The 25877-nt window shown below is 41.4% G+C and overlaps 1 protein-coding gene across 1 annotated transcript in view; it reads left to right on the top strand.

Annotated features, from left to right (window-relative positions):
* The window catches only part of NGLY1 (N-glycanase 1), an 83128-nt gene extending 74218 nt beyond the window's left edge, over window positions 1–8910 (top strand). The window contains exon 12 of the mRNA XM_077491431.1: window positions 3927–8910. Coding sequence (XP_077347557.1) covers window positions 3927–4099 — 173 coding nt within the window. The 3' untranslated portion in view covers window positions 4100–8910. The remainder of the gene's footprint in view (window positions 1–3926) is intronic.
* The last annotated feature ends 16967 nt before the right edge of the window (window positions 8911–25877 follow it).

Here is a 25877-nt window from a genome sequence, read left to right as displayed (position 1 = left end):
GCTTGCTCTGTCCAGAAGGTGGCTTTTTTGGTTGCTATCACCCCTGCTCCCAGAGTGTCGGAACTGTAGGCGTTACCATGCCATACTCCTTACCTGGTGATCCATAAAGATGAAGTGGTTCTTTGCTCTTGTCCGTGGTTCCCTCCTCTGATTCCTTTTGATTAAGGACGTTGTATTGCCTTCCGTGTCCCAGGTCAAGATGTCCTAAGGGATTTACCTTGCATGCCCTGGATGTATTCGGGCAATTCGGGTGTATTTGGCAGTCAAAGGGCCTTTCCGGAGATCAGACTCACTGTTTCCGATCACGGACGGGCTGAAAAAGGGGCCTGTCTGCTTCTTCTACGACCTTTCTAGATGGCTCAGACAGATGATGACTCTTGTCTATTCTTTCAGGGGTTAGGTTCCTCCTTTCCCTGTTATGGTGCATTCTACTTGGCTACTTATTGCTTCTTGGGCCTTTCTTTTATCATGCGTCAGCTGCGCTGGTTTGCAAGGCGGCCACTTGGTTGGCAGTGTACACTTTCACAAAATTCTACAATGTGGCTATGCTGGCATCTGAGGATGCTTCTTTTGGCCACAAGGTGTTGCAGGCTGCTGTTTAGAGGGTCTATTCCTTCTTGAAGGGGTATTGTTCAGGTTGGGCTCCAGTTTGTTTCTGTGTTGAGCTCCTGTTATCTGGTTGGCTCTTGTGTTAGCCTTGGGATTTTTCGTTGTCCCATCCCTCATGTTTGGCACTGTTTTGGGAGGTCCCTAAGGTTCTGAATAATGGAGAGCTGTGTCTGTCAATGAACGAAAGAGAAAATTGGATTTTTGACTTATCGTAAAATCCATTTCTCTGAGTTTGACACACCGCATCCACCACTCTAAGGAGTTTTGATGCTTCTGACACTGCTTGTTACTAAACTGAAGGCCTATAACAGAGAGGGGGGGGGGGGGGTGTATATCACCTAGGACTGCCCATAGCCATAGCCAAGTCTTTTTTCTGCCTAGTGTCCTACTTCTGTATGGGGCGATATAACCCTATGGTTCTGAATAATGGAGCGCTGCGTCTGTCAATGAAGTCAGAGAAATGGATTTTACGCTAAGTCAAAAATTAAATTTTTTGACCTAAAAGCAAAACGCCACGTGTGGCAGAAACCTAACACTGCACATCACCCTAAACGCACTATCCCCATCGTGAAACATGGTGGAAGCAGCATAATGTTGTGGGAATGCTTTTATACAGTGGGTCAGGGAAGCTGGTCAGAGTTGATGGGAAGATGGATGGAGCCAAATACAGGACAATCTTAGAAGAAAACCTGTTAGTCTGCAATAGACTTGAGACTGTGGTGGAGGTTCACCTTCCAGCAGGACCAAGATCCTAAACATACAGCCAGAGCTACAATGGATTGACTGGTTTAGATCAAAGTATATTAATGTGTTAGAATGGCCCAGTCAAAGTCCAGACCTTAATGCAATTGAGAATCTGTGGCAAGAGTTGAAAATTGCTGTTAACGGATGCTCTCCATTCAAAGAAGAATGGGCAAAAATGTCACTCTCTAGATGTGCAAAGCTGGTAGAGACATCCCCAAAGACTTGCAGCTGTAATTGCAGCAAAAGGTGGTTCTACAAAATATTGACTCAGGGGGCTGAATACAAATGCACACCACACTTTTTTCACAAATTTATTTGTAAAATATTTTGAAAACCATTTATCATTTTCCTTCCACTTCACAATTATGTGCCACTTTGTGTTGGTTTATCACAGAAAATACCAATAAAATACATTTACGTTTTTGGTTGTAACATGACAAAATGTGGAAAATTCCAAGGGGTATGAATACTTTTTCAAGGCACTGTATACACTATATCACCAAAAGTATTGGGATTGCTGCCTTTACAAGCACATTAACTTTAATGGCATCCCAGTCTTAGTCTGTAGAGTTCAATATTGAGTTGGCCCACCCTTTGCAGATATAACCGCTTCAACTCTTCTGGGAAGGCTGTCTACAAGGTTTAGGAGCGTGTCTGTTTGACCATTCTTCCAGAAGTGCATTTGTGAGGTCAGGCACTGATGTGGATGAGAAGGCCTGACTCCGCTCTAATTCATCCCAAAGGTGTTCTATCAGGTTGAGGTCAGGACTCTGTGCAGGCCAGTCAAGTTCCTTCACCTCAAACTCGTTCATCCATGTCTTTATGAAACTTGCTTTGTGCACCAGTCCAAATCATTTGTTGGAAGGGGGGTTATGGTGTGGGGTTGTTTTTCAAGAGTTGGACTTGGCCAGTGAAGGGAACTCTTAAGGTGTCGGCATACCCTGTTCCAACATGACTGTGCCAGTGCACAAAGCAAGGTTCATAAAGACATGGATGAGCGAGTTTGGTGTGAAACCTGAGGAACTTGACTAGCCTACACAGAGTCCTGACCTCAACTCAATAGAACCACCTTTGGGATGAATTAGACCGGAGAGTGCGGCCCAGGCCATCTCATCCACATCAGTGTCTGACCTCACAAATGCACTTCTGGAAGTATGGTCACACATTCCCATAGACTAGTGATGGCAAACCTTGGCACCCCAGAAGTTTTGGAACGAAATTTCCCATGATGCTCAGCTACACTGCAGAGTGCATGAGCATCATGGGAAATGTAGTTCCAAAACATCTGGGGTGCCAAGGTTCGCCATCACTGCCATAGACACACTCCTGAATCTTGTGGACAGCCTTCCCAGAAGAGCTGAAGCTGCAAAGTGTGGAAAACTTTTGGTAATATAGTATATGTGTGTGTGTGTATATATAAAATTATATATATATTTCATCATTCTATGGGAGGTGGACCCTTTTGGTCAAATAGATGGTTCTTCAGCCCCCCACTGTAGCGGAAGGGGAAGCCCTATACTATACTATACTATATAATTGACCTATACTAGTCGCAACTGCCCTAGAAAATTTAACAAAGACTGGTCCAATTGAATAGATGCAGAAGGAATCACTGATAATACCCATTCCTAGCCCAACACTAGTCCTTTGGGTCCATGGCTTGGAATGACTTATTGTGGTATCGTGTGATATTATTGGATGTTGTCTTTTGCTTTCACTCCCCCCCATCGTTTTATTCTTTTCACCTCCTCCCCCTCTCCCCCTCTCTCCTTTTTTTGAATGTAGACAAAACTTGTGCGACTATCTTGCTATATTTCCTAATTGTTGATACCGCAGGGGCCATTTTCATGATTGTTCAATGTATTCTGTAATGCTGGACCTGTACTATATGTAATATATCAATAAATATTATTACTGGCAACATCTGCTTACAGAATAAAGAGAACAGGGTTAAACCTATCAGTGTGCTGCTGCTCCTGTAATGTCCAATCAGCAGGCTGAAGGATAACAGGTGACTAAAGAATGAGATCTTCTGCCGCAATTTTTAACTTTAGTCACCTATCAATTACCACAATTTCAGAGGAGAAGGCTGTTGGGACTGTGCACATAGGGATGTTTGCAGCCCAATGTGCAATGCACAACTAATCAGTTTCTTTTAGGACATATATGTGAGTCGTATGATGTAGATTCCAAGATTATGATATTTGCCTAGAGCTCTATCTTCTATTAGATGCACACAAGCAGATCATTCCTTTTATGGCTCTATGGACAGCTGCAGTTACTAGTAGAGTTCTAGATAGAAATCTAGCACCATTAAGCCAACCTGCATACAGGCATATAATACTTGCTAGAAAACATTGACCATGCAGTGACAGAAATATCATTTGATTTGATGTCAGTCTGGAAACTACATCATTAAGTCATACAAGGGCCAAAAATGATCTATGGGAGGCAGCAAAACAAATACACTTTAAAGATTGTTCACTGAGGATGCCTAGCTTAATCTTTACAATTTCTTAATCAACTAGATGACTCTGTAATTTTTTTTATTTTATTTTATTTTTTTTTTTCAGATAAAAACCTCCGTTCTTACCCAGAGTTTTTAAATGCGTCAGAAGTTGTATTGGAAGCTGAATTATATGGCGGAGAAGGAAGTTGTGCATGGCAACATACACAGCTGTTTCGGGAGAGCCTGACTGACAAAGAAAATATGATGGAAATTATTGTGACTTTTAAAGACACCTAGGAATTTTTAGTTAGCATTTGTTTTTAATTAAGGGACTGGTTGAAAAAATTTTAATTTTTGAAATTTTAAGTATGAGAGATGTTTGAGGTTTTATAGGTTCAACATATGCAAATTATCTTTCCAAATTTACTTTCCCCAAGAAGCGCATATTATGTTACATTGACATGTTCTAAAATGTACTTTTCTATCATCAGATTATGTCTTCTACGTCTGCCTTGTCTTAAATGATTACAAACTGTGGCTTCATGCATGAAACTGAAAGAAGAGGTCTGGGTTGCCTGTATCAACCAGTTATCTACTGTCATTCCTCTACTGCAGTTTATACAAAAAAATCTGATTAGTTATGGGCAAATGCCTCCACTGTTGATATCCTCTTGATGTATATATGTAATCCATTGGGCCTCTCATTTGGAAAGTGCCTGTGTTGTCCATCACAACCAATAAGATTCATTTTTTATTTTTTTATTTTGTTTTCATTAAAAAAATGACGGCTTGAGTTTCACTGAATTCTACAATCCAAATAGGCTGATATATTTATTGTGTTCACTTGTTGTACATATGAAGGCTATTGAAGTTTAAAGCAAACTTGTACTGTACCGCTATGCCTGACCTCTGAGTTGCATTTGTCATTTTGATGCAGTGACTTCAGTATATTCTGATGACTCTCCTGAATTGTAACCTGGTTCTGGGTCAGTGACTTAAATTTATTAGTAAGCAGTCAGATCGGGTTTCCTTTAAAGCCTAGTTGAACTCCCCTTTAAAATGCTGCAATAGAATAGCGAAATGGTGAGTAATCACAGAAAGTCTTGGCATTCATTTATGGAAGAATTGCAGCGCTAAAAATATATAAACACATATAGTGTTCTTAAAAAACATTCAAGTTACAAATAATGAAAAAGTCCAACGTGAGTCTCTGCAAATGAATAAGGTAATGTGCCCAGGGTAGTCCCCCACCTTAAGTGATTCATTCACCCAGTGTCGCCTCCACCAAAAGCAGAAAATCGTACTTGCCAGATGTTATTGCTGTCTAAGATCTAGAACAGCAAATTTTGCATATTACAGGATCAAGATCATAAGTAGGTTTTCCTTTTTCATAGCTTCCAACGGTGCAGTATTGGCGAACGAGCACATAAAAACATGTATAAAAAACAATTGCTGCTAGATACACTTGCATAAAAAGCTGCCAATCGAACAAAGGAAAATGGCGGCAGGACCTCGGGGCATCAAACATCGTGTATGAATTGTTAGTAAACACAGCCGGCCTCAGGTAGTAGATAAACCTCTAGAGCCGTTTCACACACACACGCATACATTTTATACTAATGGCAGTCAGGGTGCCATTGTCTAGGCTGTAGAGGTCTGTGTGTCCTTCCATGGCTATGTCTCCCCAGACCATCATTGACACACCACCAAACCGGTCCTGCACCAATTGCATGTGGCTGTTTATACCACTAAGCGCAGACATAACACCTATTCTATTTTGGCATTAATTTAGCTGGTAAATAAGCAACACCCAAAATTAAACAGCGAGAAGAGAAGGAGTGCTGTCCTGTGTGTGGAAGCAGTGGCCTCTCTGTAGCAGTCTAACACTCTTTAATCAAAGTTAGTTTAGAGCTCTAAGGTATCCTCACACTCCCTGCTCTATGGAGAGCTTTAGCTCTGACTACATTGGGTGTTTTGGGGACGGCTAGCAGTGGTCCTTCTCTGCAGCAAGATTGGCGATTTTACTATGGTTGTAACTAGTAGCTAAACAAATGGTAAGACTGTTATTAACGAATGTTCTACTGCACCTGGAATCCATTCAGTGTTTCACATGGGAGTTCAGGTAGATTTTACTGACAAAATACCAAGATATACATGTCATTTCTCTTGCATTTTATTACTTTTTTTAATACAAATCTGGCAATGATTTATTTTAAAGTGGTTCTAAAGTCAGAAGGATTTTTACCTTAAAGTGATTTAAAGGAAGAATTAAAAAAGCAAAAATAAACCTCTCTATACTTTCTTGCTCTGTGCAATTTCATTGCTCAGAGCAGCCCCGAACCTCCCCTTTTTTCAGGTCCCCAGCCAGTGCTCCTGGTTCCTCCTCTGTCCAGTGCCCCTATGGGAAAAATGCTTACCATGAGGGCACTCATACATGCTCCACCTGCATCCCTTGTTACTGGCTTTGATTGCCCCAGTACAGCCAGTGAGACACAGAAGTGAGGGAAGAGAAGAGCGGCAGACGCACACAGCACTGGATCGAATGAGAGCTCGGGTAAGTTTAAGGGGAGGGGGCAAATTCGATGCCTAAAGGTTTTTTATCTTAATACAAGGAATGCATTAGGGTAAAAAATGTTTAGCCTTTTGAACCACTTTAATGCATTCTATGTACGTTGGTAAACAAACATCTGCATGTAGCTTCATAGCTTTACCCTCAGCCCCGCTCCCCCATTTATACTTCCCTGAGCCCAATCTCAATCCGGCCATATGCAAAAGAGTTGTGGCTTCAAAATTGTACCCGCTCGTGGAATGGCGACAAACTTTTACCCTTAAAAATCTCCATAGACGACGTTTAAAAAATTCTACAGGTTGCATGATTTGAGTTACAGAGGAGGTCTAGGGCTGGAATTATTGCTCTCGCTCTACCGATCGTGGCGATACCTCACATGTGTGGTTTGAACACCGTTTTCATATGCGGGTGCTACTCGCCTATGCGTTTGCTTCTGCATTCAAGCTCGGCAGGACGGGCGCATTTAAAAAAAAGTATTTTTTCTTTATTTTACTTTTTATTTTTACACTGTTCTTTAAAAAAAAAAAAGTGTTCACTTTTATTCCTTTACAAGGAATGTAAACATCCCTTGTAATAGAAAAAAAAGCATGACAGGACCTATTAAATATGAGATCTGGGGTCAAAAAGTCCTCAGATCTCATATTTACAGTAAAATGCAATAAAAAATGGCCCTTTAAGAGCTATGGCTGCAGTAATGTTTTGAGGTTGCTTCCGCCCTGCAATGGTATGGAGATGGGTGGGGGCCATCTTCTCCTCACTTGTCTCCATACCCAGCCAGCAGAAGGATCCGATTGCCTCTGCCGATGGCTCAGGTAAGCGGCGGAGGGCACTGGAGCATGGCACGGGGGGCCTCTCCCGCCGCCGATAAAAGTAATCTTGTGGCAAATCCGCCGCAGAGACCACTATTATTGGAAACCGGACCTCCGGCCGAAGATGAGGATGCCGGGGTTAAGGCAGCCAGCTTCAAAGTTTGGAGGTATATCGGCGTGCGGCGGTCCAGAAGTGGTTAAGGACCCGGAAGGATTTGACCCTTTAATGACCAGGCAATTTTTTGAGATACAGCACTGCGTCGCTTTAACTGACAATTGTGCGGTCATGCAACGCTGTACCTAAACAAAATTTATGTCCTTTTTGTCCCCACAAATAGAGCTTTCTTTTGATGGTATTTTATCACTTTTTTTTTTTTTTTTTTTATTGCGCTCTAAACAATTTTGAAAATAAAAAACATTTTTTACTTTTTTGCTATAATATCCCAAAAAAATCTAAAAAAAAACATTTAATTAGTTTAGGGCAATATGTAGTCTTCTACACATTTTTGGTAAAAAAAAAAAAATCACAATTTTTACATTTTTTTTTTACTAGTAATGGTGGTGATCAGTGATTTTTTTTTTTTTTTGTGGGACTGTGATATTGTGGCGAACAGATCGGACAGTTTGGACATTTTTTTTTTTTTTTTTGTGGGACTAGTGACATTTATACAGCGATAAGTGCTAAAAATAGCCACTGATTACTGTATAAATGTCACTGGCAGGGAATGGGTTAAGACTAGGGGATGCTCAGGGGGTTAAGTGTTCCCTAGGGAGGTGTTTCTAACTGGGGGGGGAGTGTAGTGACTGGAGGAAGAGAGAGATCGCTGTTCCCAATCACTAGGAACAGCAGTTCTGTCTCTCCTCCCCTGACAGAACGGGATCTGTCTGTTTAAATTGACAGATCCCCATTCTGGTTCTTTGTAGGGCGATCACGGCCGGCGGACATCGAGGTCGCCGGTCACAAGAATCAGCTCTGGTGGCCTAGAGCTCTTAAAGCGGCCGACGTTGATTGCCCAGGAGACCCAACCTGCCGCAGTATAACTGTGGCGGCTGGTCTTAAAATGGTTAAGCAAAACCATATTTTACTGTTTTTATCCCATTTGATTTTTGAGAGACATATATTGTTTGTCGGTCTTGGTTTTGCATTGTGTCTGAGATAGAATTTCCTTTTCATCCTGTCTGTGTTTGCTAAACTCCAAGTATAGCCAGCCACAGATGGATTGAAATTCGGCATGAACTGGCCAAACTTTGATCAATCTATGGGCAGGCTGGTTGTACGAAAGTCTGTCTTTAGTACAACTAGCCTGTTGAGTTTTTTCATGAGATTATAGCCAGTGGCAAAAATCCATTATATTCTAATGGCGGGAAAACTTCCATGGGGGGGGGGGGGGGGGTGAATCTAATGAAAATTGCTTAACGTATGGCCATTCTAACTGTGACTGAAGAATCATGCTGGAAGTTCTGGACAGAAAGAAGTCGCCCATTTGATCTGTAATTTGTATTTTAATGTACAAAGTAATAATTACTGAAGGATTTTGTAAATAATGTCCACAGGGAAAAAGTTTAACTAAGAAAATACAGACTCAGTCACTGTCTTTAATCTGTTTTTCAGAGCCATAATTTAGGTTCCAGCCTGGAGTTATAGGATAGAGACTGCAATATCACAATAAATTGGATGAATATGCACATAGTTCTGTCTTGTATATTTTAAATAAATGTCTATATTTCTACAGAGTGTAAAATTTCTTCTTTATTTGCCCAATGTGGGCACTGCAAGGCATGGGTACTAATTACTCTGAGGTGCTGCTCCAGTTTTGGTTGAATAAAACCTTTGTGAACCTGTCCTTTGCCTATGTATAGCAAAGCAGGGGTTCACATTCATTCCCCTCTTTACACATTTTAAAGCTGAACTCTAAGAACTAAAAACTTAGTGTTACTAAACCCAGTATTATGAAAATAGTTCATCCACAGTGACCACAGCTTATAAATCTTTTTACATTAAAATACTGCCACTATATAAATGTTTTGGCTGATCTGTTTACCACGGTCACGTGATAAACTGTGAGGTCTGCCTGAGTGTCCAGGTAGGAGGAGATTTTCGCTATAGTCTGTGTACATGTGCTCTTATGGGAGGCAGATCTTCAATGAATTAAGATGTAACATCTCACCCACTGTGTTCTTTTTTTAGTTACTGGGCATGGAGGAGGGAGGGACTGACTGGGCTGTCATTTAGGATCTGTATACACACCCATATGTGTGATGTCATACTATGTGACCTGAAAAGCTCAGCTGTTCAACAAGGAAATGTTCTCTCCAGCAATAGAGACCAAACAGCATGTGCAGCAAGACTACCCTCGCTGTGTCTTATCTGGCCTTGCCAAAAGAGACCCTACAGAAGGGGGAGGATCTGACCATACAGGATCAAAGGGCCTTTTTTATAGAGTAATAACCCCTTAAGTTCCACAGTGAGTATAACAAGCATGCTATTCTGCATATAAAGACCCTTTAATAACAACAAAGGATATAAATACATGCTGTATGCACCAAATGTCTTTGCAAATCCAGATATTACTTTGCTAGCAGAAAACTATAGGGAAGAGTGTGGGTGCATATACAAGATCAAGCACCCTTTCAAAGGTGAAAATCAGCATCAGCGACTGGTCTTCATTATCAAGGCAAAGTGCATGAGTGAACAGATCTATGCAATCATGTACCAGCAGACAATACGGGCAGAAACTTTTAGGCGGCACAGTTGGACATGTTAGAAAGGGTGGGCAAAGTTGCCAGCACCTTGGAGAGCTCTTGCACCCAAGCAATGGCCTGGCTGTCCAAAAGCCCAACATACCCTCTTCCACACTGCCCCAGTCAACAGCTTTGGTCAGTAAAATCGACCCTAGACCAATCGAAATTTCAATCAATCTATAGGCAGGCTGGTTATACTGAAGTTGATCTATTAGTAAAACCAGCTTCTTTTTTTTTTTTTTTTTTTTTTTAAACCGTGGTTGAAGGAAAGAAAATTGCTTGATGTATGGCCAGCCTCAGTTTGATTTAATGTGCAAGGGGGCTTGGTGGGCACACTTGATTCTCCAAGTTACCACCAACACAGGGTATTTTAAACTTTGCTGCAGCACTTGGAAAAGGAAAAAAAAATAGATCAGCTTATTTATTACTAGTTCTAAATACAAAAGCTTTGATTGCACTTTAGGCAGCACAATCTTTTGAAAGGCCTGCCAATGTACCAGAATGCACCCGAAAATCAGCATGCATTATTTTGATTAACAGCCCACCACAATGCATGATAGTGCATGTAAATGGCACCACAATGCAATATGTGGTGCATTATCCACATTAGCACAGCGAATAAATTTGGATGGATCCATAGAATAGTGAATATTCACTTAGAAAACCATATGTCGGGGATGGTATCTGCTAGGAGCTCAGTGAGATTCTCATCTAAGCCATGAAGTGAGTAGATTTATCCCCGCCAAAAACGGACAGTCTGTGGCCCTTACCCTGCCCTTGGTGCCCGCGGTTTGGTGTGCGGAACATGTGGAGGAGGTGGTGGATGGCCAGTGTTTGGCGAGAGCCGAGCATCCCTGCTTCTAGGAAGACACTGAGAGCTAAGAACGAAGAGAACTCATAGAGCTCAAAATAATGAAGCCACGCATGAAGAGGAATTGAACAGTTAAGAAGAAACGCAACAGCAACCCCTAATAACTTAAAAATGTAAATAAACACAGAGGAACCCTGGGACATCGGCTAGGAGACTTACGTGGGGAAAAAAAAATCCTGTCTAACCCGCATCTCTCCTGATTGGGGGGTTATTAGTTCTACAATTATCTGTCTCCTTTTTGTCATATAAATATTCAAGTACAAATTTTGGAATTGCCACCTGCCTTTCTTTTCTTCACTGCAAATTGGTCTATATTTAACCACTTCAATACGGGGCACTTCCCCCCCCCTTCCTGCCCAAGCCAATTTTCCACTTTCAGCACTGGCGCTTTTCAAATGACACTTTGCGTGGTCATGCTGCATTGTAGCCAAACAGCATTTTGTTCCCACAAATAGAGCTTTCTTTTGGTGGTATTTGATCACCTCTTGGTAAGCCATTTTGGTAAAAAAAAAAATTCTGTTTCTTTTATAAAATTTTGTAAATAAGTATGTTTTTCTCCACTGATGTGGGCACTGATGAGGTGGCATTAATGATGGCACTGATAAGCACTCAGACAACACAGATGGGCACTCATAGGTAGCACTGATGGGCACTGAAAAGCTGCACTGGGTACTTATAGATGACACTGATGGGCATCACTGATATGGAGACATTGCTGGTGGACACTGAATGGCATGTGGGCACTGATTGGCATCCATGGGTGGCATACCTGTTGGTCATCAGTGGTGGGCATCCTGGGGGGGGCTGTGCTGATAATCAGCGCAGCCCCCCCCCCCCATCAGGAGAGCCACTGATTGGCTCTCCTCTATTTGTGTCTGTCAGACGCGAGTGAGGAAAAGCCGATACATGGCTTTCCCTGTTTACACCGTGATCAGCTGCAATTGAACACAGCTCATAACGTGGTAAATAGCATACATCAGAGACTCTTTACCGAGATCAGTGTTGCGGTTTGTCACACTGACACACATCACTGTGCTGCGTGCCCCCTTGTTGTCCTGATCAAATCATATGACGTCCGGTCAGGATAACACAACCACTTTGCGCACTTCATATTGCTATATGGCAGGGAGAAGTGGTTAACCGCTTCAGCCCCAGAAGATTCTACCCCCTTCCTGACCAGAGCACTTTTTGCGATTTGGCACTGCGTCACTTTAACTCACAATTGCACAGTTGTGCGACATTGCACCCAAACTAATTTGACGTCCTTTTTTTCCCAAAAATAGAGCTTTCTTTTGGTGGTATTTGATCATTTCTGCAGTTTTAATTTTTTACACTATAAACAAAAAAAAGCGACAATTTTGAAATAAATGCTATTTTTTTACTTTTTGCCATAATAAATTTTCCCCAAAAATATATAAAAAAAATGTTTTTGTTCCTCAGTTTAGGCCGATATGTATTTTTCTACATATTTTTGGTAAAAAAAAAATCGCAATAAGCGTATATTGATTGGTTTGCGCAAAAGTTATAGCGTCTACAAAATAGGGGATACATTTATAGCATTTTTATTATTAATTTTTTTTGTACTAGTAATGGCGGCATTACGACGGACACATCGGACAATTTTGACACATTTTTGAGACCATTGGCATTAATACAGCGATTAAAAAGGCATTGATTACTGTAAAAATTTCACTGGCAGTGAAGGGGTTAACACTAGGGGGCAGTGAAGAGGTTAAGTGTGTCCTAGTTTGTGTTCTACCTGAAGGGGGATGGGGACTGTGAAGAGAAGAGATTGCTGTTCATACTCTGAATGAAAATTAAAAAAAAGGCGCCTTTAAGTGCAGAAGTAAAATTTTATATTTCCACAAAGGGTTAAAAACACTTACAAAAGGGTGGATGGGTAGGAGCACATCATATTAGTAATATGGCAGGTGGTTCGGCGTTCTGATAGTCCCAAGTAGTCTCAGGGATATCTGGAGTTGTAATTCTATGGCAGCATATTCTGAAGTGGCCAGCAGATGGAAGCCACAATTCTGGATACTGGGAAGACAGGAAATGATGTTAGCGGGAAGGGACCAGCAACCAGCGTGGACAGCAAACCAGAAGTGATATCAACATGTGACGCGTTTCGGAACAGCTAATTGGTTCCTTCTTCAAGTAAGGAGACAATAAAAGCAATTGGACAAAGATACAAAGGTGTATTGGCTGAAGGAGGACATAAAGATTGACAAAAGTAAACAACCATGAAGGGGAGAGAACAGCTAAAGGAAGTGGAAGTGTGAAACCACCTAAAATAAATGAGCCCAGGAACAATAAAAAATATATATATCACAGGAGGGGAATAGCGATAATGAACAGCTGGGAACCTGGGGGAAATCGGGGACAGGAAGCGGTAACAATGGACAAAGTTTGCCATTAACAGGTACCAGCATGCTCTGCCAGTCGAGAATAGATCTAGATATTTAAAGCGATATCGAAATCGGACAATCGGAAATACAAAGATTAAAGGCCCAATTGCCCACAAACACAGAAATGGTGGATATGTTTGCAAAATTGGAAAATTCTTTAACCACTTCAGCCCTGGAAAATTTTACCCCCTTCCTGACCACTTTTTACAATTTGGCACTGCGCTGCTTTAACAAAACTAAATTTGTGGATTTTTTTTTCCCCACAAATAGAGCTTTCTTTTGGTGCTATTTGATCATCTCCTGTGGTTTTTATTTTTTGCACTATAAATAAAAAAAAAGTGCGACAATTTTGAAAAAAAAAAATTTTTTTTTTACTTTTTGCTATAATTTCCCAAAAATGTTTTTAACCGCTTCCCTACCGCCTCACACCGATATACGTCGGCACAAGGACACGAACAGGCAGAATCAAGTACCTGTACATTGACCTTTAAAAGGCGGCGGGGGAGCGCACGTGCCCACGGGAAGCTCTGTGAGTCGGGTTGCGGGAACCTTGGACTTGATCGCCCCGGGCATACCCGCGATCACCTCACAGAGAGGAAGAACGGGGAGATGCTAAAGTAGACCCTGTTCTGCCTAGCAACAGTGACACTGATCTCTGCTCCCCTGTGATTGGAGCAGAGATCAGTAATGTGTAAAACACAGCCACGCCCCCCCCAGAGTTAGCAACATGCCCCTAGGACACACTTAACCCCTACACTGCCACCTAGTCGTTAACCCCTTAACTGCCAGTGTCATTTACACAGGAATCAGTGCATTTGTATAGCACCGATTGCTGTATAAATGACAATGGTCCCAAAAATGTGTTAGATGGTCCCAAAGATATGTCCGCCATAATGTCGCAGTCACGATAAAAATCGCTGATCGCCGCCATTTAAAAAAAAATGCCATAAAACTATCCCCTATTTTGTAAACGCTATAACTTTTCCGTAAACCAATCAATAATCGCTTATTGCGATTTTTTTTACCAAAATTATGTAGAATACGTATCGGCCTAAACTGAGGAAAAAATGTTTTTTATATATATCTTTGGGGGATATTTATTTATTTATTGTTTATAGTGTAAAAAATAAAAACTGCAGAGGTGACCAAATACCACCAAAAGAAAGCTTTATTTGTGGGAAAAAAGAGGACGTCAATTTTATTTGGGAGCCACGTCGCACGACCACGCAATTGTCAGTTAAAGCGACGCAGTGCCGAATCGCAAAAAGTGCTCTGGTCAGGAAGGGGGTAAATTCTTCTGGGGCTGAAGTGGTTAAAAAACAAATTTCTTCCATCAGTTTAGGCCAATATATACTCTACATATTTTTGGTAAAAAAAAATTGCAATATTTTTATATTGATTGGTTTGCGCAAAAGTTATAGCATCTACAAACTATGGGAAAGGTTTATGGCATTTTTATTTTTTACTAGTAATGGTGGTGATCTGTGGTTTTTAGCGGTATTGCGACAGACAGATCGGACACCTTTGACACATTTTTGGGACCATTGACATTTATACAGTGATCAGTGCTATAAATATGCACTGATTACTGTGTAAATGTCACTGGCAGGGAAGGGGTTAACACTAGGGGTGATCAAGGGGTTACATGTACATTCCCTCAGTGTGTTCTAACTGTATGGGGATAGGACTGACTGAGGGAGACATATTATTGTTCCTACTTACTAGGAACAAACTATATGTCTCCCCTCCCCTAAAAAATCTAAGAATCCGTGGCCTACCAGAAGTGAAAGAAGGAGAGGACTTAATATAAATAATGAGAAGAATCTTTAATCCTTTGTTGGGTAGACCTACTCCAGAATGGAGTACTGCTGGAAACCCCAAGAGACATAATCAGGTTCCATCATTATGAAGAAAAAGCACAAATATGGCGAAAGCTGAAGTGTGTCACCATTACAATATGAGAGTCCGAACGTGCAGATTTTTGCGTATCTATCACAAGAAAGGTTAAGGAGAAGGAGGCACTTAAAACCCCTGGAGCAGATGTGTAAGCAAAATATACTGTATAACTGGGGTTTCCCTGCCTGCTTAATAAGCCGGAAGGAAGGTAGTTCAGCAAAACTGAGATTCCCAAGTAGAGTTACAAGACTTTTGTAAAAAACTTGAGATCCCTGTTCCAGATTTACCCAGATGGTTGGAAGCTAAGAAAAAAAGACTGATACTGGAAGAAGACCAATGGCAATTGATTCCTAAGAAGAATAAGTCCCCGAAGAGACAATAGGGCAGGGATATAGGGGAATAGAGAGGAGATATTTAATAAAGACAGTGACATATAAAGATCGGACAGGGGGAGAAGATAATACTAAAGAAAGAGATGGGCACACGGGCACCTGGGGAGCTTCAAACCCTATACCCTGAGCTCAGGGGGAAGGGGATATAGCAGGGGTACTAATTAGAGCACCACCCCAAATTCAGAAGGAGTAGACGGGTAGGAAGACCCCCGGAGAAAGTAACAATCTACTCAAGACCAGGGATAGGTCAAGGCCCTAATTTATAAGATCATGGGGGGGGGGGGGGGTGGATAGGGGAGGAGAATATATTGTGCCAAATAGATGGAATGCTCTTTTTTTCTTGTCTCTTACTCTGGTCCTAGGTTTAGGTCTCCATCTCCTGACTTTAAGGAGCCCTCATGAACTCCACACTCACCTTCAGACGGAGCCAATGAGAAGGCGGGACAGGGAGTGGGGGAGGAGAGGAAGAGATAAAATTACAACATTACATTTTTTAACATGTAATGTAAGAGGGCTAAACACCCCGAAAAAAAGACATGAGGTTTTAAAAGAAATGAAACGGTATATAGCAAGTATAATATTTCTACAGGAAACACATTTAGCATTCAATTCAAATGTAAAGATGTACTCTAAGTTCTACCCAACATGATATTGTAGGGATTCCCCCACCAGAAGAGGGTGTTGTAATAGGATTAGCAAAAGAAGTAAAGTTCTGAAGGACCCAGAAGGACAGTTTATATTCTTGAAAGGAAAGTTACAGAAAATGGATTGTACATTGGAGAATATATACTGCCCCACTAGAAATCCAAAAGATTATTTAAAATAAATCCTGGCCATTTGATTCTGGCAGGAGATTTGAACTTTTGCATGGCTCCACAGATGGATAGTACGTCACGTGTACTGTGGGGACTGGAGACTATGAACTAAGACCCATTTCACACCTAGGGTCTTTTCAGGTGATTTTTCACGCTAAAAGAATCGCCTAAAAAGCTCATGAAAACCTATTTCCATTAAAATCAATGAATGCTTTCACACTGGGGCAGTGCACTGGCAGGGTAGTGAAAAAATGCCCATCTCCATTGAAATTAATGGAATGCTCTTCAAAAGCGCCTGAAAAACTCTTCCATAGCACCTGAAAAGCTCTTCAAAAGCGCTCAGTGTTTTACTGGCAGTTTAGAAGCGCCTCAGTGTGAAAGGGGCCTAAGGAAAGTAAAGAGGAAGATATACCAATGTCAATTGGAGGATGTATGGAGGGTATAACACCCATGGGAAAGAGACTACTCGTTCCACTCCCCAGCGCACGGGATGTACTCAAGTTTGGATTATATTATGATGGAGCACAGATTGTTAGAACGGGTTGTAAAATTATCTATAGAAATAATGTCTATTGGATCATGCACCTGTAATGGTGAAATAGAAGTTCACAAGTATCCAGAATAAGATGAGTAAGATGCCGCTATCAATCTGTCCAATCAGGACATGAGACACCGGCAGGAGCTGGTGTGCTCATTCCTGTCGCTGGAATTACGGGGTTCAGGTATGTAAAAGAAGGGCTCAGGGGGCTGCTGCATGACAGGAGGTTTTTCACCTTAATGCATAGAATGCATTAAGGTGGAAAAAACCTTGAGGGTTTACAATCCTTTTAAAATGGAACTTTAGTCAGAAAATTAAGTCCTGCCAGATCACTTCAGGTTGGTTGCCAATACTGTTTAAAATCCAGTAATACACTATCCCACCCTGCTCTGCACATGCTCAGTTGCTTTCCATTTTTAGGCACGGCTGAATTTGTAGAGGCCGATCTGCTTGACAACATTAGGCTCCTTTCACACATGCAGACTGTTCATTTTATCAGTTCAGTCACGTTTTTTTTTTTTTCAGAGAAAAAAACGGATGAAGTTTACATCAGTTTTTATATCCACTACCAATGGTAAAAGTGGACCGTTTGCACTTTTACATCCATTTTTCATCCGTTCTGTTTTTTTTAATGGATCAAAAATAGTGCTTTGATCAGTTTAAAAATTTTTTTGGCAAATAACTCTTTATATGTTTCTGACAATGTCTTTTGCATGGATTTGTCACAGAGCAACTGCTCCAGAGGTGAGGACTGAAGTACCACCGTGCTTGTGCCAAATTGTGTGACAAATGCGTGCCGCAGTTGCAGATTGCGGAAGAATTACCAGTTTGGGAGGTCATGTCTATCTTTTAATTGATCAAAGGAGAGCAGTCCCCCCCCCCCCACTATGTTCTTTTGTTTGTTTGTTAGTTTGTTTGTTTGTTAGTAGTTTTAGTTAGTAGTTAGTAGTTTGTTAGTTGTTTGATGCCAACTCTGGCCCATATTATTGGATCTGGAATTTCGCTAAAATGGGGTAGTCTGGGATTGAACCACAATGGAGCGTCTGGTGACCATACCTCTGTATCAGCATACATTAGCACTCGAACTGTCTCACAGGCAAATAGTAGCACGCATGGAGCCAGTCAAGAGCGCGGCTACCTGTGGCCCCCTGTACATTAAGAAGTAAAGACTCTCATAGGATCCCAAACACCATCTGCCCTGGAATAAAATATTTGAACAAGTCAGGTAGGGCCAATCCTCCCTGTCCATAGGGTTCTTGTAATGTATGGAGGCCTACTCTAGGGTGTCCGCAGCCCCATAAAAATGAGCTGAACAGGCTGTTTACATGCCGAAAGAAAGAGCAGGATACCCAGACGGGGGTGTTGCACAGAAAGTATAGAAACATTGGTAATATCTTAATTTTAAGTAGATTTACCCTACCAATTAAGGAGAGTGGAAAATGTTTCCATGCCTTAAAGTGGTGTTGCCACCAAAAAAAAAAAAATTATTGGAAAAAATTTTTTTTTACTCACCTCTAAATGCCTGTTGCTAGGGGGTCCCTCGTAATCTGCCTTCTTCAATGCCCGGGCTGGTGACATCACTTCCCTTTGCGCCGCACAGTCATCTGGGGCCTGTCACATGTCCCAGATGACTGTGCGGCGTATCACGGCGCTCGCGCATGCGCAGTGGGTGCTCGGCTGTAAAGCCATAGCCAGGTGCCATAGTAAGAATGCCGGCGCTGCGAGCAGAGCGGGGAACGAGGGGGGGCTTCGTTCCCCCGCATCAATGGACCCTGGGACAAGTAAGTGTCCGATTATTAAAAGTCAGCAGCTGCAGTATTTGTAGCTGCTGACTTTTAATTTTTTTTTTTTAGGGGGCACCCCACTTTAATTGTTTTTTAACCTATGCGAGCAGTGGTAGTAGATAAAGTGTCAAGTAGTCTGTAACTTTAGGGGATACACGTACACCCAAATATTTCATTTCCGAAACCCAAGCAATAGGAACCAAGGGTGATGGCCGTGCCTGAGCTCCGTCATCAATAGCTATGATATTAGCCCTTGTACACACGGTCGGACATTCTGACAACCAAATCCGTTGGATTTTGTCCGACGGATTTTGTCCGAAACTGTTGCATACACACGGTCAGACAAAGTTGTCGGAAAATCCGATTGTACATAATGTGATGACGTTATTTCGTTATGACGGGACTACGTTCAGGCTATTAGCCAATAGCTTTGGTCTAGGAATTTGATCTGAGCATGCGTGGCACTTTGTCCGTCGGAGTAGGCTACACATGATCGGAGTATGTCCGATCGGAGCATTTTGTCGGAAAATTTTACGGACAAGTTGGAAAACTTGGTCTGTCGGATACTCCGACGGAAACAGTCCGATGGAGATCACACACAGTCGGATTATCCGATAAAACGGTCCGATAGGACACATTCCGTCAGAATCTCAGACCGTGTGTACAAGGGCTTAGACTTTTCCCAATTAACCGTAGACCTGAGAAGTTTGCAAATGTGCCTAGAATCTCAAATACTGCCTCACTGGCTGTGACTGACAGTAGCGGGAGCCAATGGCTACCTCATGAGGAGAAAGAGACCCATAAGAAAGCATGAAAGTAAAAAACCTTGAGCCTTTACAACCACTTTAATAATAATTCAAGTCCTTATTGTGCACATGATGGTGAATAATAGTACATCAGGTGCTCCAAACACGTGCCCGTGACACACGCCCTCCTTCACGCCATGTACTCACCAGAACTGTATGACCCATAAGGTTAGGGTCAAGCATCGCTTAAGTTAAGATGTTATGCCTCCACCACTTCACCAACTCCAGCCCCCTGGCTCAAAGCCTCCCAGTCCAAGACGACTCAAATGAGTATATGAAAAATACACAGAAACTCGTTGCGCTTCACCTTTATTCACAATAAAATACCCCCTGCCACCTGTATATCCTCAGACATAAATATTCACTCACATATGCATGTGCCCAACCTGGCACTCAGGATTTCCAGCAGTTTGTGGTATGTGGAAAGTGCTGCGTTCCAATACCCAAAACCAGGATGCGCTCCAAAACCCAGAAGTGATGCCACTGAATGTGACGTTGGCATCCAAGTCCCACCTCAATGCATTTCACCCAATTGGCCATCTTCAGGAAGTTGAGGAAAGGGCATATTAATGGTGCTTAACTATAGAGGCTAAATACCCATCTAGAACCCAGGCAAATTAATTGAATATCACTGGAAACACTCTTATACTCAAGACATGGTACAAAAAAAGAGAGACTTTCATTCTACTATATTAAAAAAAAACACCCAAAATATACATTTGCGCTCAAAAGTTGAAAACCCTTGGAGAATTGGTATTATACAGTATTGGCCTTGTACTTAGGGTCATTGTCGTGCTGGAAAAAGCGCCCCATGCGCAGCTTTCGTGCAGAAGAATGCAAATTGTATGCCAGTATTTTCTGATAACATGCTACATTCATATTACCATAATTTTTAACAAGATTCCCTGTGCCTTTAGAGCTCTTACACCCCCAAAACATCAGTGAGCCAGCACCATGATTCACAGTGGGGATCATATTCTTGTGGCTATAGGCCTTGTTGACCCATCTCCAAACATAGCACTTATGGTTGTGACCATAAAGCTCTATTTTAGTCTCCTGACTCCAGATTACTGTTTGCCAGAAGCTGTGAGGCGTGTCAAGGTGTTGTCAGGCATATTGTAATCATAATTTTTTTGTAGCATTAGCACAGTAAAGGCTTCTTTCTGGCAACTCAACAATGCAGCAAATTTTTATTCAAGTATTGTCGTATTGTGCTCTTTGGAACAACCACACTGTCTTTTTTTTGTAGACTAGCCTGTATTCCCCCTTGCGGTTACCTGTGGGTTTTTCTTTGCATCCTGAACAATTCTTCTTATTCAGTTGTGGCTGCAATCTTTCTTGGTCTACCCAACCCTGGCTTGGTATCAAGAGTTCCCTGAATTTTCCACTTATTAAAGTGTTACTAAACCCAGTAAAATGAAAATAGTTAATCCACCGGGACAGGGTCTGTCCAGTGCTGAGAGTTCATGTAGGAGATTTCCATTATAGATTGTGTCCTTGTGCTGTTATGGGAGGCAGATCTTCCACAAATTAAGGCGTAACATCCCACCCACAGGCTTTGGATATCTTTTTGTATCCTTTACCAACTTTATGAAGTTCCATTACCTTGTTACGCAGATCTTTTGACTGTTCTTTTTGCTCCCCATGGCTCAGTATCTACACTGCTCAATGCATACACATGAGAGCCAACAAACTCATTAGGGTTTATTTACTAAAGGTGAATCCACTGTGCACTACAAGTGCACTTGAAAGTGCAGTCACTGTAGATCTGAGGGGGACATGCAAGGGAAAAAAAAACAGCATTTTTGCTTGTGCATGATTGGATGATAAAATCAGCAGAGGTTCCCCTCATTTCAGATCTTTCTTAAGATCTACAGAGACTGCACTTGTAGTGCACAGTGGTTTTGCCTTTAGTAAATCAACCCCATTGACTATACACAGACATTATCTGCAATTTAAATAGCTAGAGATGTGGGAAATTAACTTTTAATTGCCATTTTAACCTGTGTGCCTGTACCAAGGCCAAACATTCCAGGGTATGTAAACTTTTTATCAGGGCCATTTGGGTGATTTCTGTTATCATTACGATTTAAAAAGGAGCCAAATCACTATGTGATAATAAATGGCTTCACATGGTCACTATTCTTAAATAAAAGACAGTTTGTTTTTCTTTTATTTTTTTTGCATGATCAGTCTTCTTTTCAATACTAATGCCAAAATTTCACAATTTCTCCCAGGGTATGCAATTTTTTGAGCACATTTGTAAAATAACCCAAAAAGATTGGTTGAAAACAGAAGAAATCTTAGGTCTCAGAAAAATATTTTTAAAAAATATATTAACTGCTTCCCACACGTGCCATTGTAAAATGACTGTCGGGCAGGAACTCTATTGTTCTGGGATGATGTCATACAACGTCCTCCCAAGAGGCCCCTTCAGGCCGCACTCTGACATGATCTGTCACCCACTGTGTCCGGTGGACTGGTCAGTGTACCGGCCTGCTGCTGGTACCATCTGATCACTGTGACCAATTACAGCAGATCACATGATAGTTGTAAATAATTAATGGCTTCTATTCATGCAATTCATTGTATAGAATTGTGTTGCTAGCTGCGATTGCTCACAGTAATCACATGTACAGACATGACCAATCACAGCCCATCTGTATCTTGTAATTACCTGTGGCCAAGCACACCTAATCACAACAATACACAGTGTCTACACACTATAATTCAGTAAAATTGTTTGCTTATAGCAGTGAAAGCCATTGCTCTAACAAGCATAGTATGTAAAAAAAAAATCCTGATCAACTCCCCAGAGTGGTACAGTGTTAAAATGGCAAAATATCTATTTGTGTGAAAGAAAAGGATACACATTTCTTATGGGTACAGGGTTGCATGACAGCACAATTGTCATTCAAAGTGCGACAGCACTGAATGCTGAAAATTGGCCTGAGCAGGAAGGGGGTAAATGTGCTCGGTATTGAAATGGTTAAACATCCCTGCACGTGTAAGGATTACCTGAACAGCGACATCTTTTGATAAAAAAAAATGTAATGGCCTTACTGTACATAAAACATACTACAAACATAATAAATATTTATCTTAATACCAATATATTGAATATATCACTAAGAAAAATATTAAAAACGCAAATCTAAAATGTCCTCTAATTTTAAATACCATCAATCATACTTAACTAAAAGACCAAGGCATTAATAGTTTGATATAAAACAATTAATAGCGATTTCTGGACCCTTTTCGCTAATAATCCTTTTAGTTGTCTTTTCAGTTTAATACTCGGGTCCCCTTTTAATTTCTTGTACGTTTCTCCATCACTTAAAATTCAGGACATTTCTGCATCATAGTTTTCTTTATTAAGGACCACAATATCCCCCACTTTAGGGCAAGTTTTACTGGGTAGACCACAGTTTATTTATAAGAAGGGGCTGGGACTTAGAAATAAAGTGGTACATAATGTCATGGACCCCCCCCAAAAAAAAAAAATATAATGTTCCTAGATGCCACTGGTTTCTTTAGATATGGTAGATGCATATGTTGCATATGTTGCAGAACAACTAATAGGGTTGAGAGGAAAAGGTTAGTGCATCAAAGAGATCCGAAATATCTCATGTTTTATGGTATAGATAAAGTCTCCCAACACTGGAGAGGATATAACCATAAAAGAGACAGCTAAGGAAAACCAGGTAGATATATGAGATGAATACCCTCAGCTCCAGGAGTTTCAATGTAGAATTAGATATGAATTGTTTTATATCAAACTATTAATGCCTTTTAGTTTATGATTGATGGTATTTAATATTAAAGGATCATTTACATTTGTGTTTTAATATTTTTCTTAGTGATATATTTTATATTTTGTATTAGGATAATTAATTGTTCATTATGTTTGTAGTAAGTTTATGTACAAGGTCATTATGGTTTTTAACCACAAGATGTCGCTGTTGAGTTAAGCCTTACATATTCCTAATATATATTTTCTGGGATTTAAAGTGGTTGTAAACCCTTACAAACCACTTTGACCTACAGGTAAGCCTAGATTAAAGCGGAGGGCCGGTTATAAAAAAAAAAAAAAAGTCAGCAGCTGCAAACACTGCAGCTGCTGACTTAATAAACACACTCACCTGTCCAGGGCGCCCGCGATGTCGGCCGCCCAAGGCCGACCCGTCCCTCGGCTCTCGGGTCCCGGCGCCGCCATCCCTTGTAAGGGAAACAGGCAGCGGAGCCTTATGGCTTCACTGCCCGTTTCCTACTGCGCATGCGCGAGTCCCGCAGCTACTGCGCATGCGCGAGTCCCGCAGCTACTGCGCATGCGCGAGTCCCGCAGCGCTTTCTGAATGGGACGCGCTGTGTTCTGGAACACACAGTTCCCAGAACACAGCGCGACTCATTACCCAGAAGACGCCGCGACGAAGAGAGAAGACAGAAGATCTCCGCGGAGGAGGAAGATTAGGAGAAAGTGCCTAGCAACAGGCATTTCTGGTAAGTAAAAAAAAAAAAAAATTTTCATTTTTTTTTTTTAGATTTTTTGTAATTTTTAACATTTTTTTCTTTTTCAGGGTGGCCCTCCCCTTTAAGGCTTACCTGTAGGTCCAAGAAATATCTCCTAAACCTATACGGTTTAGGAGATATTTATATTTACGGCGCATGCACCGTAGACAGCGGCGCGCAGGCGCACTGGGCAAGCCGCAGATCGCGGCGATATGCCGCGAGTGTCGGCTCCCGTGCGCATGCGCGGGAGTGACGTCGTCGCTGCTCCGGCGAATCACAGAGACCCACCAAGAAGATGGACGCTCAGAACTACAGGGGACAGCGGTGACTTCGCTGGCTCCTGTGTCAGGTAAGTGTCACATAATGGGCTACTATGCGATGCATAGTAGTCCATTGTGCTTTACCTTTGCAGGGAGACAAAGAGGAAGTAAACCCATCAGGGTTTACTTCCTCTTTAAGGTTTTTCCTTTTTTTCCCCCCAACCAATCTTTTTTTGGTTATGTTATATTTTGGGCGATATTAATATTGTCGATTGGAAGGGTCTCCTTTTTGATACTATCTCTCAAGTGTAACAGCATTTTCAGTGGTATTCAATTAATTTGACCAGGTTCTAGAGGGGTTAATTAGCCTCTATATTTAAGCACCAGTAATATGGCATTGCTCCAGCTTCCTCAAGAAGTTATTGGGTGAAACGCGTTCAAGCAGGACGAGGACGCCAACATCACATCCGGTGATGTTACTTTCAGGTTTTCCTGTGCACACTCGTTCTGGGTATCGTAGCAGCAGTGATTTCCACATACCACACACTGCTGGAAATCCTGAGTGCCAGGTTGGGCACATGCATGTGAGTGAGCATTTGTCTGGGGATATATGTGGCAGGGAGATTTTAATTGAGAATAAAGGTGAAGCACGATGAGTTTCTTCCTGTGTTTTCTTCATATACTAATTAGAGTCATCTCAGGCTGGGAGGGTTGGAGCTGAGCCAAGGGGCTGGAGTTAGTAAAGTTAAGTGGTGGAGGCATAATATCTTTAATTAAAGTGTAACTAAATCCAGGACCCTGCATTCGCTATATCTGGTCTCCCACAGTACAAAAACATGGAAATGCAATTATTTTAGTAAATATAAACTGCTAAATACCTTTTCCCATCAGTAGTATATAGCAGTCTTGTGATTTATATCAGTGTCTGACTGGGCACTGGTAAAGCTTATAGGAGGAATTTTCATTCTCCTCTGACTGTCCTATGAGGCTGCATGATGCCTGACCCTCTGTCTGGACAGTGCTGATTGGCCCTATGCTGATCACATGCACCCTCCAAAAAAAATGATATATATATATATATATATATATATATATATATATATATATATATATAGCAATACACACCATTCTGAGCATGTGCAGAGTGCCTCCAAGGCCCTGTACTATAAGCAGATGGATTGAGGACAGTAAAAGAAGGGGGGGAGGGGTTCAGAGAAGACAGGATCAAATAGCCTTTTTACACAATGTGGAGGATTCATCCCTTAGGTTCCACAGTCAGCATAACAAGCATGCTTTACTGCATATACAGGTGGATTTTACTTATATTAAAAAAAGTGAAAAACGGGGCCTCCTTCCACTATATGAGCACTCAGGAGCTTAGATGTTACTGTATTGCCAATGCACTAGCACATATGTATCACATATACTTCATTAATCAGCAGCTGCTTAAAAATAAAGTTTTATATCAGCAAATAGTATCAAGTCCACAGGCACATTTTCTATAAATACTAGTATATACTAAAGCAGCGCTATTGTCATTTCCCCATATGACAAGCTTTCATATGATTATAAGCACATGAGAAAATATAGATGACAGATGGTGATGAGAAAAAGTCCAAAAGACACAGGGTGTGGTCCTAATGCTGGATAATACTAGTACACCTAAAACCAAGATC

This window comes from Lithobates pipiens, unplaced genomic scaffold (assembly GCF_037356315.1).
Source record: "Lithobates pipiens isolate NorthernLeopardFrog02 unplaced genomic scaffold, aLitPip1_a1.2 Scaffold_19, whole genome shotgun sequence".
Taxonomy (NCBI): Eukaryota; Metazoa; Chordata; class Amphibia; order Anura; family Ranidae; genus Lithobates; species Lithobates pipiens.
Note: the sequence above shows the minus strand (reverse complement) of the source record. Positions and strands in the feature narration are given on the sequence as shown.